The 14083-nt window shown below is 39.0% G+C and overlaps 1 protein-coding gene across 1 annotated transcript; it reads left to right on the top strand.

Moving 5' to 3' along the window:
- The first annotated feature begins 3431 nt into the window (after nucleotides 1-3431).
- Nucleotides 3432-13761, top strand: LOC118940041. The gene is made up of 16 exons (XM_036948201.1): nucleotides 3432-4651; nucleotides 4987-5013; nucleotides 7859-8146; nucleotides 8419-8700; nucleotides 8948-9232; nucleotides 9946-10257; nucleotides 10399-10455; nucleotides 10986-11048; nucleotides 11140-11193; nucleotides 11653-11706; nucleotides 11894-11950; nucleotides 12064-12156; nucleotides 12318-12336; nucleotides 12445-12476; nucleotides 12586-12626; nucleotides 13281-13761. The coding sequence occupies exons 1-16, from the start codon at nucleotides 4594-4596 to the stop codon at nucleotides 13446-13448; spliced, it is 1890 nt and encodes a 629-aa protein (XP_036804096.1). The 5' UTR covers nucleotides 3432-4593; the 3' UTR covers nucleotides 13449-13761.
- Nucleotides 13762-14083: the final 322 nt, after the last annotated feature.

The raw sequence follows: 14083 nt of genomic DNA, 5'->3' as shown, positions 1-14083 counted from the left end.
GTTGTAGATGATTTGGTGTCTATGGGAGCGGTGAGCAGCGGAGTCATGGTGATTATTCTACATTACAGAGGAATCTGTACACATGTACCCCTCTGACAGAGGAGGCTGGTGGGATGAGTTATTGGAGGACAGGCTCATTGTAATGGCTGGAATGAAATTAACGGAAGAGAGTCAAACACATCACACACATCAAAACTACGTGTTTGACTCCATTCTCTTCATTCCATTTCAACAATTACAATGAGCCTGTCCTCCTATAACTCCTCTCACCAGTATCCTCTGACTGTCTGATCTGAGGATCAAGACCTTAATGTTACATTAGTAGTGCTTCAACATATGAATGTTCAAAGTATCAAATCAACAGCTATATTTATTTACAGATTTATATGGCAATTTATATTTATTATCAAATAAGATGTTTTTCCCCAGAAATAATTTCTTAATACATTAATTCATGTTAAACCTTGTAAATGTGTTCCTAAGTAGGTACAGAGTTCAGTCTTATAAACTATTTTTGATCAAATAACCTACATCTTGCATTGGACATGTGTAGACCTCAGAATGACGTGTAGACCTCAGAATAACACAAAACCCACAAACACTTCCTGTGATACAAAGGAGGGTGCCGTTCATGTCTCGAGTTAGAGAATAGAATAGACAGACAGTTTGTTACGACTGGAGGATAAAAAGTATCTCTCTTCTCCCTCTCTCTCCACTACAGGTGGATTCAGGAGATGCTGGAATCGATTCTCAGATCACTTCTGTACTGTCTACGTTCATGCCCTCAAGTTTGTCCCTCAGAACTCAGAACCATCTGCACGTGCACAGCTACTTTACATGCTTAACCTTTGGGCCTAACCATATCAACCTTATCAAAACGCATATATGACACTTAAAATTAAAACACTTAATTAGAAAATGAATGTGTCAGAGCATCTGGGGAACGTGAGAATAGAGCTGTAGATCTGCAGGGGGTTTGAGCCATGAGGAGAAGTGTGAAATAACATCAAGCCTTGCTACTTGCACTTCTTCTGTTTGGTTGTTACTAACTTACTTTACTCGACTAAATAACACACATGCAATGTAGAGGATTACAGTATCTCTCTCTCTCTCTCTCTCTCTCTCTCTCTCTCTCTCTCTCTCTCTCTCTCTCTCTCTCTCTTTTTTTTTAAGTCTCTCTCACTGTTTTTTATGACTCTCAGTTTAAGATTGGTGTTACATCCTCATAAAATTTCCCTTATGAATTACATTTACTGTAATGTAGATTCGAAGCCCTAAAGTGAATCTGTTTCTTTCCTCTAGTCTGATATGTACCATGTATACAGCTCAATCCCCGACAGACCAGCAACCTCAGCCCAGCCGGATGGGTTGTACAGTCTTCTGCAGACACACTAACACTACACCTCTGGCTTTCTGTATCTGTCTCGCACATCTCACAAATGCATTCTTTCTCACACGACATTCTTTGTTCCACACTTCCAGTTACTGTAAATAAGTTGATTAACAGGTAATATTTTTACTGTATTACACTTGGACAAGTGGCTTCTGTGACATGTGAATCCATAATATCAGTTACTTTTAAAATATTTTTTATTCAGAGGGGTCCGGGGCATATTCCCCTTTGAGCATTTTACTTATTTCTTCCCCCTAGTAAATGTTAAATCTACTGTAATTATGTATATTATGTTGACTGTGAGATACCTCCTTCCATAGCGGTTGGATATAATTAATTTCCTATTGGGCAAAACATAGTCTAAAGCACAACCAAAACAAACTTGAGTCACAAGCTTGATGTATTTATTGGGTGCAAAGAATATAGGACCAAAATAGAAAATGTTTGACTACCTTAATATACCATAAATTAGTTTGTCCAAATACTTGTGACTTCTTCTTCAAATTTTGTACAATTTATTTTACCTTTATTTAACTAGGCAAGTCAGTTAAGAACAAATTCTTATTTTCAATGACGGCCTAGGAACAATGGGTTAACTGCCTGTTCAGGGGCAGAACAACAGATTTGTACCTTGTCAGCTCGGGGATTTGAACTTGCAACCTTCCGGTTACTCGTCCAACACTCTAACCACTAGGCTACCCTGCCAAATGTGGGGTCTATATAGATAAAGTGCTTTTAATATCTAAATGGTAAAACATACAATGCCTTCAGAAGGTCTTCACACCCCTTGACGTTTTCCACATTTTGTTGTGTTACAGCCTGAATTTAAAATGTATGAAATTGAGATTTTTTTTGTCACTGGCCTACACACAATAACCCATATCAGGGTGGCAGGTAATCCAGTGGTTAGAGCTTTGGACTAGTAATCGAAAGGTTGCAAGATGGAATTCCCGAGCTGACAAGGTAAAAATCGGTTGTTCTGCCCCTGAACAAGGCAGTTAACCCACTGTTCCTAGACAGTCGTTGAAAATAAGAATTTGTTCTTAACTGACTTGTCTTTTTAAATAAAGTTAAAATTAAAATAAATGGTGGAATTACGTAAAAAAACAACAACAAGTGTGAATGAGTATTCAACACCTTTGTTATGGAAATCCAAAATAAGTTCAGAAGTAAAATGTTGCTTAACATGGCGCATAATATGTTGCATGGACTCACTCTGTGTGCAATAATAGTGTTTAACATGATTCTTTAATAACCTCATCTCTGTACCCCACACATACAATTATCTGTAAAGTCATGCAGGTAACTAACAAAATTAAAAAAAACGCCAACAAAGTGTGTTAAAAAGGGTGTTTGGCCTCCACCAGTTGCAAGAACAGCTTCAATGCGCCTTCGCATAAATTCTAGAAATTGATCTAAACCATGACAGGAAAACGCACCCCACACACACTATAAACTTTGTCCCAAATGTATTCAAATGTTTCCTTTATTTTGGTAGTTACAGGTTGCCTACAGTCTGGAAGGCTGCAATTTGGCAGCCAAATATACAGCTTGTTGTGTTGTGGCCATAGACATAATACATCGATTTTTGGATCCTCTTACCCTGGCATTTTGAGTGGAAACTCATGGGTACACTAGCAATGGCTGCCAGTCCTGATCTGAACTGGAACTGCCATCCATGGATGATATGTAGTTGGTTGCAGCTGTTTGCACGTTTCAATATAAAAATTGCGGGAAAAACATAGTTTGGAAGGCAAATGTCTACTGCTGAAAATAGAAGACTGTCTCTAGAACCAATATAATTCTGAACTCCCAAATTTTAGTGACCAGCAGCACTGTTTTTCAAAGTAGCTCATCTTGAGATAGGCTATTGCTCCTCTAGCCAGAAGAGCGCATTGACCATCACCGTGAGTAGTAGCATATGGTGGCTTCATCATTACGTGAGTCAGTGTGCCACTGGAAATTGTATTTAATTGCCCAATGTAGTAATATATAAATAACAAACACTATTCAAACAGGAATGCTGCTTTAACATACTCAATTAACATTTTTGGGAAGGAAAACCATTTCACTCATGTTGTAAATTATAGGTCATATTTAATAGAAATCTGGAAACACTGGGCATTTACTTGAATAAGATGTAGGATGCATGGGTCCCTTAACCGAAACCTCACCTGTGCGCCGTTTGCTATCGAGTTGATGTCCTCACCAACACTCCGCCCTCGATTCCTATTTTCAGGAACTTTCGTGTCATGTACTTCAACCTCATCAGGTCCACAGATGGATATTTCTCTGTTATGTAGCCGCGAATGGCCTGCGATGAGACGATTCGAGAGTCCAACTCCTTCAGCGCTTCATTAACCAACACCATCGTGGGTGGATGAAGAGGAGTTTTTCGTGCCACAGCAGGCGCTTTGCTGGATTCTAACAATGAAATTGACAAATGTATCAACCGTAATCTAACCAAAACTGATGCTTTTTTTTAGGTAGCATGATCAAACGGTTAATCTCAAAGTTAGGCTATATAAAAACGTTCGTTTAAAAACAGCAACTGCATTCTCAGCCTACACACGTTCAATGTTATGCACTTCAAGCAAAGCACGCGGTTTATCTGAACGGGCGCTGAAATGTAGGTACCAGTCAAAGCATTAAAGGTAAACTGATCAGTCCGAGTAGTGTGAACTCGCTTTTTCTTCTCTCCTCCTTTCCTTCCTTCCATCCATTATTTCCTTTACTGCGCTTATCAGTTTACCGTCACTGCTCTGGCATATTATTAAACGTGACTCACCAAACATAAATTAAATATGAAAACCCTTGCAGGGTTTTTATAGTTAAACATTGTGCAGCTGTTAAAAACTTAAAACAAAAAGTCGAAGATAAATATTTTTCTCCGAAAGACAAGTTACTTTGTTGGTTTTAGAAATTGAATTGCCTGCAATAATGATACAAAATACATTTTGTTGAAGACAGGTAGCTTTAGAGCCTAAAAATAATTACAGATAAATGATTCTGAATATTCAGCCTCCTTGTCCTCTGCAACATGACATTAGCCCATAGTTGTCATATGAGACATCTGTGGTTTTCCTGTGAACAAGCTCCACATCTGCATTTCTATTGAGACAACAGTTAATCTTTGTCCCAGTCACTACCACCATCTTCTGTGAAGTCAGACTAACAGTATGTATGTAGCTGTCTAAAAAATGACATTGTTCATCCCTGATATGGCTGGTCGTCTGTTTTTGCTCATCCTCCTTTTCGGTGAGTTATTTTTCCTTCCATCTGTTTGTGCTTCAGGATATTCCATTCTTCTTTCCCCTCTTTTAGTCTTTTACTTTAGGAACTCTTAATATTTCAACATGTTATGGTTATAATAAATGTGTCTTATTCCATTGATCATCTTATTTATTTTTAATTTCTCTGTCATTATTTTGCATTTTGTATAGATAAGAATGACCACAGCTTGATAACATGGCTGTGAATGCATTACAGACTGTTCTGCTTCGCCAGCTTGTGTAAAGTGATCCCATCTCATGTTTTCTTATTTTTCATAATGGCAAAAAGAGCATAATAATGACCCATTTTGTTATGTCTAGATACCTTCCAGTACCTCAAAGCCAAAGGTCAGTATCATTATTATGGATTTAAAGCTGCAATATGTAACTTTTTTGGGCTACCAGACAAAACAACGGATTACCAAAATATTAAAATAATGATTGACATATTTTCAATAAAAACGCTATTTTGATGAATTCATCCATACAATTTCATCCTTCCATGAGCTGCTGTATACACTGGCTATACAAAACATTAACATGACATAGACTGATCAGGCAAATCCAGGTGAAAGCTATGATCCCTTATTTATGTCACTTGTTAAAGCCACTTAAATCAGTAAATAGACTAAGGGGAGGAGACAGGTTAAAGACATGGATTGTGTATGTGTGCCATTCAGAGGGGGAAAGGGCAAGACACAATATTTAAGTGCCTTTGAACGGGGTATGCTACTAGGTGCCAGAACTGTAACAGTGCTGGGTTTTTCACGCTCAACAGTTTTCTGTGTGTATCAAGAATGGTCCACCACCCTAAGGACATCCTGCCAACTTGACACAACTGTGGGAAGGATTGGAGTCAACATGGGTCAGCATCCCCGTGGAATGAGACAGACAGCAAGATTAATACAAATCTCCACTGTTGAAAACCAAATGATAGTCTAAAATAAATGGGATATAATATCTAAATGCTTTCTACAGTGGAGATCAAGGTAATAAATTGCCTGGCTGGGCTGATGAGATAGTAGATTGAGCAGTCAAATGGTATAGTGAATAGACCCTTTTTTGTGTTTGCAAACGTTGCGCGCATCGCCCTCGTGCGGCAACGTTTACAAACACAAAAAAATGGTCTATTCACTATTCCATTTGACTGCTCAATCCACTATGGTGAACGGAAAGCCAACAAAAAAAAGCCTCTATTTACATGTTGCATATGGGTGCATTTCACACTACTTTTGGATTATAATTGGAGTTTAAGGGTCTTACGAAAGTCCTGCTTAATATAACGTTTGTGTCATCATTGTAAATCAAATGCATTATACTTAAAAATAACTTCAACTTCAACCAGTAAAATGGCTCTTTGGCTATCTTTTGCTGCAACCTATGGCCATGTCAGTGAGTGTTTAGCATTCTAGCTAACAACTTGATGCATCCAAAATAGTTCATTTACAAAGGTCAACACCAAATTATATTCTTAGTGACTGTTCAAGCAAGAATCAACACATTATTGTAAGTGTTAGGAGAGCCCCCCAAAAGTTATTTTGTTTAGAACTAATAAAAACGTAAATCTAGGCTATGTTGAATGAGCAGATGGCGAGGCTTTCTTACTGCAGCCAAGAGTCACGCGCACCTGTACATGATGTCAGTGTGTCGTTCACTGGAAAGTATCAATTTGTATTTGTCACATACACATGGTTAACAAATGGTAATGCGAGTGTAGCGAAATGCTTGTGCTTCTAGTTCCGACACTGCAGTAATAACCAACGAGTAATCTAACCTAACAATTCCACAACAACTACCTTATACACACAAGTGTAAAGGGATAAAGAATATGTACATAAAGATATATGAATGAGTGATGGTACAGAACGGCATAGGCAAGATGCAGTAGATGGTATCGAGTACAGTATATGCATATGAGATGAGTAATGTTAGGTATGTAAACATAAAAGTGGCATTGTTTAAAGTGGCTAGTGATACATGTATTACATCAAGATGGCAAGATGCAGTAGATTGTATAGAGTACAGTATATACATATGAGATGAGTAATGTAGGGTATGTAAACATTATATTAAGTGGCATTGTTTAAAGTTTCTAGTGATACAATATTCCATTATTAAATTGGCTGGAGTTGAGTCAGTATGTTGGCAGCAGCCACTCAATGTTAGTGGTGGCTGTTTAACAGTCTGATGGCCTTGCGATAGAAGCTGTTTTCATTCTCTCGGTCCCTGCTTTGACGCACCTGTACTGACCTCGCCTTCTGGATGATAGTGGGTGAACAGGCAGTGGCTCGAGTGGTTGTTGTCCTTGATGATCTTTATGGCCTTCCTGTGACATCGGGTGGTGTAGGTGTCCTGGAGTGCAGTTAGTTTGCCCCCGGTGATGCGTTGTGCAGACCTCACTACCCTCTGGAGAACCTTACGGTTGGGGGCAGAGCAGTTGCCGTACAGCCCGACAGGATGCTCTCGATTGTGCATCTGTAAAAGTATGGAACGCCATTTGGGTCTTTGCATTTCCAAAAAGATGCACGTGAAATAACACTGTTTGTTGCGTCAAATCAGCTTGTTGACCAATCAGGACCTAGATATGACTGTACGTCACATAATAAATTAACACGTTTGTTACTTTTTTACGTAGTTATTACAGATTGATTACACTATCACTTGTATTTCATATGTCACAGTGATTCACCGATATGTGTGATGCTGGTAAAGTTTGGTCTTGTATACCTGCCGCTGCAGCACAAGCGCAGACACACCTCCCCAAGCTCTGGGACAGTTCTGGTCAGAAAGAAATCCATCACTTCTGTTGTTTGGCTGTGCCCATTTAGCAACGTTCCAAAATGAGCATATGTCCTGGTGGAAGGATGAAAATAAAACACATTTACTATGAACAATAATACGTCTTTAATGAAAGACATGTTCTTCATCTTTAATTTAAATGTTGGCAACCGTTTTACAAAAGCAAAATGTCCATCGAGGCCGAGGATTATTGTGTGATAACTCCCTCCTAAGGGCTGTTCCTGGCACGGGTTCTCATTGTTTATTGCTTAAATAGACAACAGTGTCTGAATTGTTTTCTCTGTCAAACTCATACAATATTAAGTTGTACATTATCTGTATGAGTAGTTAAACATTGAAAATGAATTCATAATTCAATTTAAAAAGACACTCCATCATCCCACTGATCTCACAGATCCTCCTCAGCCCAGTCTAACAGTGATTCCTGCATTCATCAAAGAGAGAGACTCAGTTCAGCTGAACTGTCAGACTTCTCCATCTGTCTCTGAGTGTTACTTCAAAATGGCTGGGCAAGTGGAATTCACCATTTCATCACCCTGTCAACAGACACTCACAGGAACACTACTGGTGAGGTGGACAGGTCAGAGTTCACCAGCTGAGGTCAAAATACAATGTCAGTACAGTGCTACAGGTTCACAGTTTAGATCCATATACAGTGAGCCTTCAACAGTCACAATTCAGGGTAAGAAGACTATTTGAATGGTTGTAAACAATGTACTGTTGTGCCATCATTACCATGTTCCTCTTGTGATATGTTATCATACTGTGTGTTGTCATAATCTATTACATGAAGCAATCAAGCAATATATTATATCTCCTTAATTTCCCATACTGTCGCTGCATAAAGATATTGACTCAAGATCCTTAATTCTGAAATAACAAGGAGGGATTAGACTATCAGTATATTTCTCAAAACCACAAAATGCTAAATGCTTAATTCCCCAATTCTCACAGACCTTCCCCAGCTGACAGTGAGTTCTACAGTCATGAGAGAGACAGAATCAGTTCAGCTGAGTTGTGAGACTCCTCCATCTCTCCGTGTGTCTCACTGTTACTTCTACATAGAGGGGAGGAAGAATCTTCCAGACTCATCCTGTACTCAGACACTCACAGGAACAGAGCTGCTCAAGAGGGCAGATCAAACGTTTCCAGATGTGGTCAAAGTGAAGTGTTACTATGCTGTAGGGATGTCTCACATATCTCCTTCAAGTAACCCTGTCTCAGTCACTGTTCAGGGTAAGTAGGTGGTTCATAAAATTATACACGTCACTGTTATACCGTATTAATTATGCTCGTTCTGAAAATGAGATCTTGTGTCTTCATTGCACATAATGATAGGAATTACTGTACTTTGTACAAACATAAATGCTGACATAGTTGAACATTTGATTAATGGAGTTTCCATACTGTTAGTATGTATGGATTACCTGTGATGTTTTTGAAATACAACTTTCAAAGTGACACTATTCTCCTGATCTCACAGACCCACCTCCTCCCAGGCTGACAGTCAGTTCTACAGTCATCAGAGAGAAAGACTCAGTTCGGCTGAGCTGTCAGACTCCCCCATCTGTCTCTGTGTCTCAGTGTTACTTCTACATAGAGGGGAGAGATCCTAAACCCTCAACCTGTACGCGATCACTCACGGGGACTGAGCTGCTCTCGTGGGCAGGTCAAAGTTCATCAGCTGAGATCAAACTGAGATGTTTTTACACTGTAGAATCTCACTATCCATCGATGCACAGTGGTTCAGTCTCTGTTACTATTCTTGGTAAGAAATGATATATTCAGATTGTCTTGGATGATTCTGTTTAAATCACAATCTCATCCAATGTCATTTCAAATAGTTGTTGTGAAGACATTAAATATTTGAAATGTAAATGTTAAAAGTAGAGTTCTAAGATCCCACAGCAAACAACCACAGAGAGGCCAAAGTACAACCAAAGGTTCTTTATAAACTCAGTTTACACCGTAATACACAGTATCACTACGGTCCTATTAGAAAAGTATAAATAGGCTGGGATTTAGGGCTGTAGGCTAAAAAGAAGCAACGGGCCAAACTAACACAGCAGGTGATTCCCGGGTCCTTCCGAGCAAGATTTGTTCATTCATTTCTACCCGAGCACGATTAGTTCGGCTCTACCCGAACTGGGTTCGGCTCTTCCTCCCGAGCAGGGAGAGGAAGATCTGTGGAATCACTACACACCATACAAGCAAGCAAAATTGTCTGTGCGATTCAATTTCATTCAATTTAATTTCACACGTGAGAATGTAAGGAATTAAGTGAAAGGCAATCGTTGTAAACACACAGCACACATGATTATTTGGCACTCATAGATATGCATGATATCAAATAAGACATGCTAATACGTAATATAAAGAGAATGGCAGGGTCTAGTTTAGTAAGAGTCAGTGTCACTTGTGACATATACATTATGTTCAAATACAGTGATGCAAAAAGGAGTCTCTGTCCTTTCCTAACAGGTCCAAAACCAGACATTACAGTCAATATTGATGAGGACTTCACCATCATCTGTTTGATTTGTGGATCCGTCAGTCCTGACACCACCTGTAACCTGTATGTTGGAGAGGAGAGTCAGCCATCCTTCACAGCAAAGATCATGAAGAGAAAAGCTATCTCAGCATCCGTACAGCAGTTCTGTCAATTCACTCCAAAACATAGTGATCTGATCAGTCGTCTACAGTCAGTGAGGCGTAAGGAGGTGAGCTGTGACTACAGAGTGAGCTCAGGACCAAACTCTCTCTCTCCACGCAGTGATGGACACAGCTTTACAGGTGAGTCATAATCTAAACATATCTATCAGTGCTGCAGGTCTTCATGATCTGACTCACTTTTATTTCAGCATCTTCTTAGTATGACTATGTTAATTCTGACCAACAAACTAAATACCACATTTCATTCCCAAATTATTTTAGATCTGGTGGGAGTTCACATCAGTGATCCAACAACTATACAGACACCTTCTATAGCAGGTAGTCCACACATTTGTGCTTTTATAGTGACACTGCTGTTATTTTAAAGCAAAGCAAGTTTCAGCAATAAGAATAGTTGTGTTAATGTGTAAATGAAGCTGTTCTGTTAGATAATTAAGCTGTTCTATAGATATGACACCAGCCTCAACACCAACGCCTGGGATCATCAGCACAAGTATTATAATGTCTGTGTTCATCTAGTCGAGTGTTTAGATCGTATCTATACTCTGTTAGGCTTCTGCTGTTAGATAACATGGTGACCTTATTCTAGGAAGCTGTTAACAACAATCAACACCTTATCTGCCCTGAAAGACTTGATCACCTTATGAATTGGTCTTATCATCTCTATAATGAGGAGAAATCTAATCTACCAGGGCAGGAAGCAATCTGTCCGTAGTGATTTTATAGTCCTACTTTTCCCACTTTGAATAGACAAGTCATGAAGGTATTTCAAAAGGCCAACAACACCATGATGATCATTAATACAATCATTAATCAAATTCTAATTTCATTAATATGTGTTTTCTCAGTGAGTTTGACTCCAGGTCCTATATCTACTTTGCCTCCCAGCACAACAGTGAGTCCTACAGAAGGTGTGTTGGGCCTCTAAATGACCATAAAATTAAGTGACCCAAATGTGAATGTAAAACCTTATTCTTGTGTAATCATATTGCTTCCCACTAGTTTCAACGGTTACTTGTACCTTTACCCCAGACACCACACTGATACCAACTACCAGTAAGTAGATCCACCAATTATAACTTAGTTTGCCAATACAATATCTTTGTTCACATTCATTCACTAAAGCTCTTTTCAGTCCAGATTTTGAACCACTTTTAGTCCATCTGATTTGTAGGTAATGTGTAGTGTACTTCCCTTCATGCTTATTGAAAGACCTTAGATATTACATTCACTTTCATTTGTTCTTGTGTAATATGAGTAATACCTTCTCACCAGGTTTGACCTCCCCTTTGACCCCTAGCAGGGCAGTGAATCCTTCATCAGTTCTCCTAATCATCTTTATCTAGTTAGCAAATATAAGTAAAACAAATAGAGTAGCTTTATCTTCTCCATGTTTTGTTTTTTCCACATCACAAATTTGCCTCATTACAAAAAGAGGTTGATTTTTGATTGATTAAAATCAACACATTTAGATGTATTTTTTATAATCAGATCCAATGATTTGTTTTGCATCAGGGTCGACTGTTTGCTGTACTTTGACCACTGACACCCCAGCGAGTCCAACTGAAAGTAAGTTTAGCCAATAGGTTTAATTTAGTTGCTAAATATTTTTGTCTATTAAAGCATAAACCAATTTTTCAAATGTAGCCAAATGTAAATTCAGTCAAGGCATTAGGATTAATCAAACAATTTCTCTTCTTAGAAATATTTACATAACTCTGTTATTAAGTTGTCCTTCTCTCTTGCATGTGCCCAGGAGGTCAAAGCTCCACAGAAAGTGAAGTGGAATCAAACAGTCAAGAAAGCATTCTGGGTAAGTATCCTTTTCTAGTTGTCTTTTCTCACACATGAAAACAGAGCTGTGCACATTTTCTTAGAAGAACAAGAGCTGATGACCTCTCCCAATGTCATCATGTCACCAAATAGTGGGGCAATTATGGCAGGCAGCAGTGGGTGTGGCTTCTGGAGTGGGCGTGTTCCTGGTAGGGTTGACAGCTGTCTGTCTCTGCAGGAGGACCAGTGAGTACATTTGATTCTGCAAAACAAATCATTTGAAAATTTACCGTGCTAACATTAATGTAAGTGCCTTTGGCATGGATTCATTTATCAACTCATTTTGATCATATTGTATAGGTTAGACAATATTCAATGTAATTAATTTAGTATCATTTGTTTTTCAGAGAAAACCAATTCTCAGAGGTAAGAATTCCCTTGTGAATATGATGCAGATTGTATCAACCTTCAGTTCTGTATTGTCCATGATGAGATTTTCTTACCACAACCTCCTTATACTTTTATGTTGTACAGACCTACAGCCAGACAGGATGATCACAGACAATGTATGTTCCAAACAAAATACATCAAACATACACACACATACGACATACAGAACTATATAATCACATGTACAAACACTGTAATCCCATTTTCATTGTGTTTCTGTTGTAGATGATTTGGTGTCTATGGGAGCGGTGAGCAGCGGAGTCATGGTGATTATTCTACATTACAGTGGAATCTGTACACATGTACCCCTCTGACAGAGGAGGCTGGTGAGATGAGTTATAGGAGGACAGGCTCATTGTAATGGCTGGAATGAAATTAACAGAACAGAGTCAAACACATCAAATACATCAAAACTACGTGTTTGACTCCATTCTCTTCATTCCATTTCAACAATTACAATGAGCCTGTCCTCCTATAACTCCTCTCACCAGCATCCTCTGACTGTCTGATCTGAGGATCAAGACCTTAATGTTACATTAGTAGTGCTTCAACATATGAATGTTCAAAGTATCAAATCAACAGCTATATTTATTTACAGATTTATATGGCAATTTATATTTATTATCAAATAAGATGTTTTTCCCCAGAAATAATTTCTTAATACATTAATTCATGTTAAACCTTGTAAATGTGTTCCTAAGTAGGTACAGAGTTCAGTCTTATAAACTATTTTTTATCAAATAACCTACATCTTGCATTGGACATGTGTAGACCTCAGAATAACACAAAACCCACAAACACTTCCTGTGATACAAAGGAGGGTGCAGTTCATGTCTCGAGTTAGAGAATAGAATAGACAGACAGTTTGTTACGACTGGAGGATAAAACGCCTCTCTCTTCTCCCTCTCTCTCCACTACAGGTGGATTCAGGAGATGCTGGAATCGATTCTCAGATCACTTCTGTACTGTACACATTCATGCCCTCAGGTTTGTCCCTCAGAACTCAGAACCATCTGCACGTGCACAGCTACTTTACATGCTTAAACTTTGGGCCTAACCATATCAACCTTATCAAAACGCATATATGACACTTAAAATTAAAACACTTAATTAGAAAATGAATGTGTCAGAGCATCTGGGGAGCGTGAGAATAGATCTGTAGATCTGCAGATCTGCAGGGGGGTTTGAGTCATGAGGAGAAGTGTGAAATGACATCAAGCCTTGTTACTTGCACTTCTTCTGTTTGGTTGTTACTAACGCAATAGGGCAATCTTGACTAAGTAACACACATGCAATGTAGACATGTGAAATACACATGATCCCACCTCAAACACACACTCATACGTACATCGTTGTACAATTCATTGTATTATATTGTTATATTATGATATGTAGCATTGTTTTCACAGACAGACTGACTAGAGGATTACAGTCTCTCTCTCTCTCTCTCTCTCTCTCTCTCTCTCTCTCTCTCTCTCTCTCTCTCTCTCTCTCTCTCTCTCTCTCTCTCTCTCTATCTCTCTCTCTCTCTCTCTCTCTCTCTCTCTCTCTCTCTCTCTCTCTCTCTCTCTCTCTCCTGACAACACTTTAGTGGCTCCCGAGTGGCACTGCATCTCAGTGCTAGAGGCGTCACAACAGACACCCTGGTTCAAATCCAGGCTGTTTCACACCAGGCCGTGATTGTGAGTCCCATAGGGCGGCATACAATTGTCCGGGTTTGGCC

The sequence above is a fragment of the Oncorhynchus mykiss genome, chromosome 17 (genome assembly GCF_013265735.2).
Source record: "Oncorhynchus mykiss isolate Arlee chromosome 17, USDA_OmykA_1.1, whole genome shotgun sequence".
In the NCBI taxonomy this organism is placed as follows: Eukaryota; Metazoa; Chordata; class Actinopteri; order Salmoniformes; family Salmonidae; genus Oncorhynchus; species Oncorhynchus mykiss.
The sequence above is the reverse complement of the archived record's forward strand: the minus strand, read 5'-3'. Positions and strand labels throughout refer to the sequence as shown.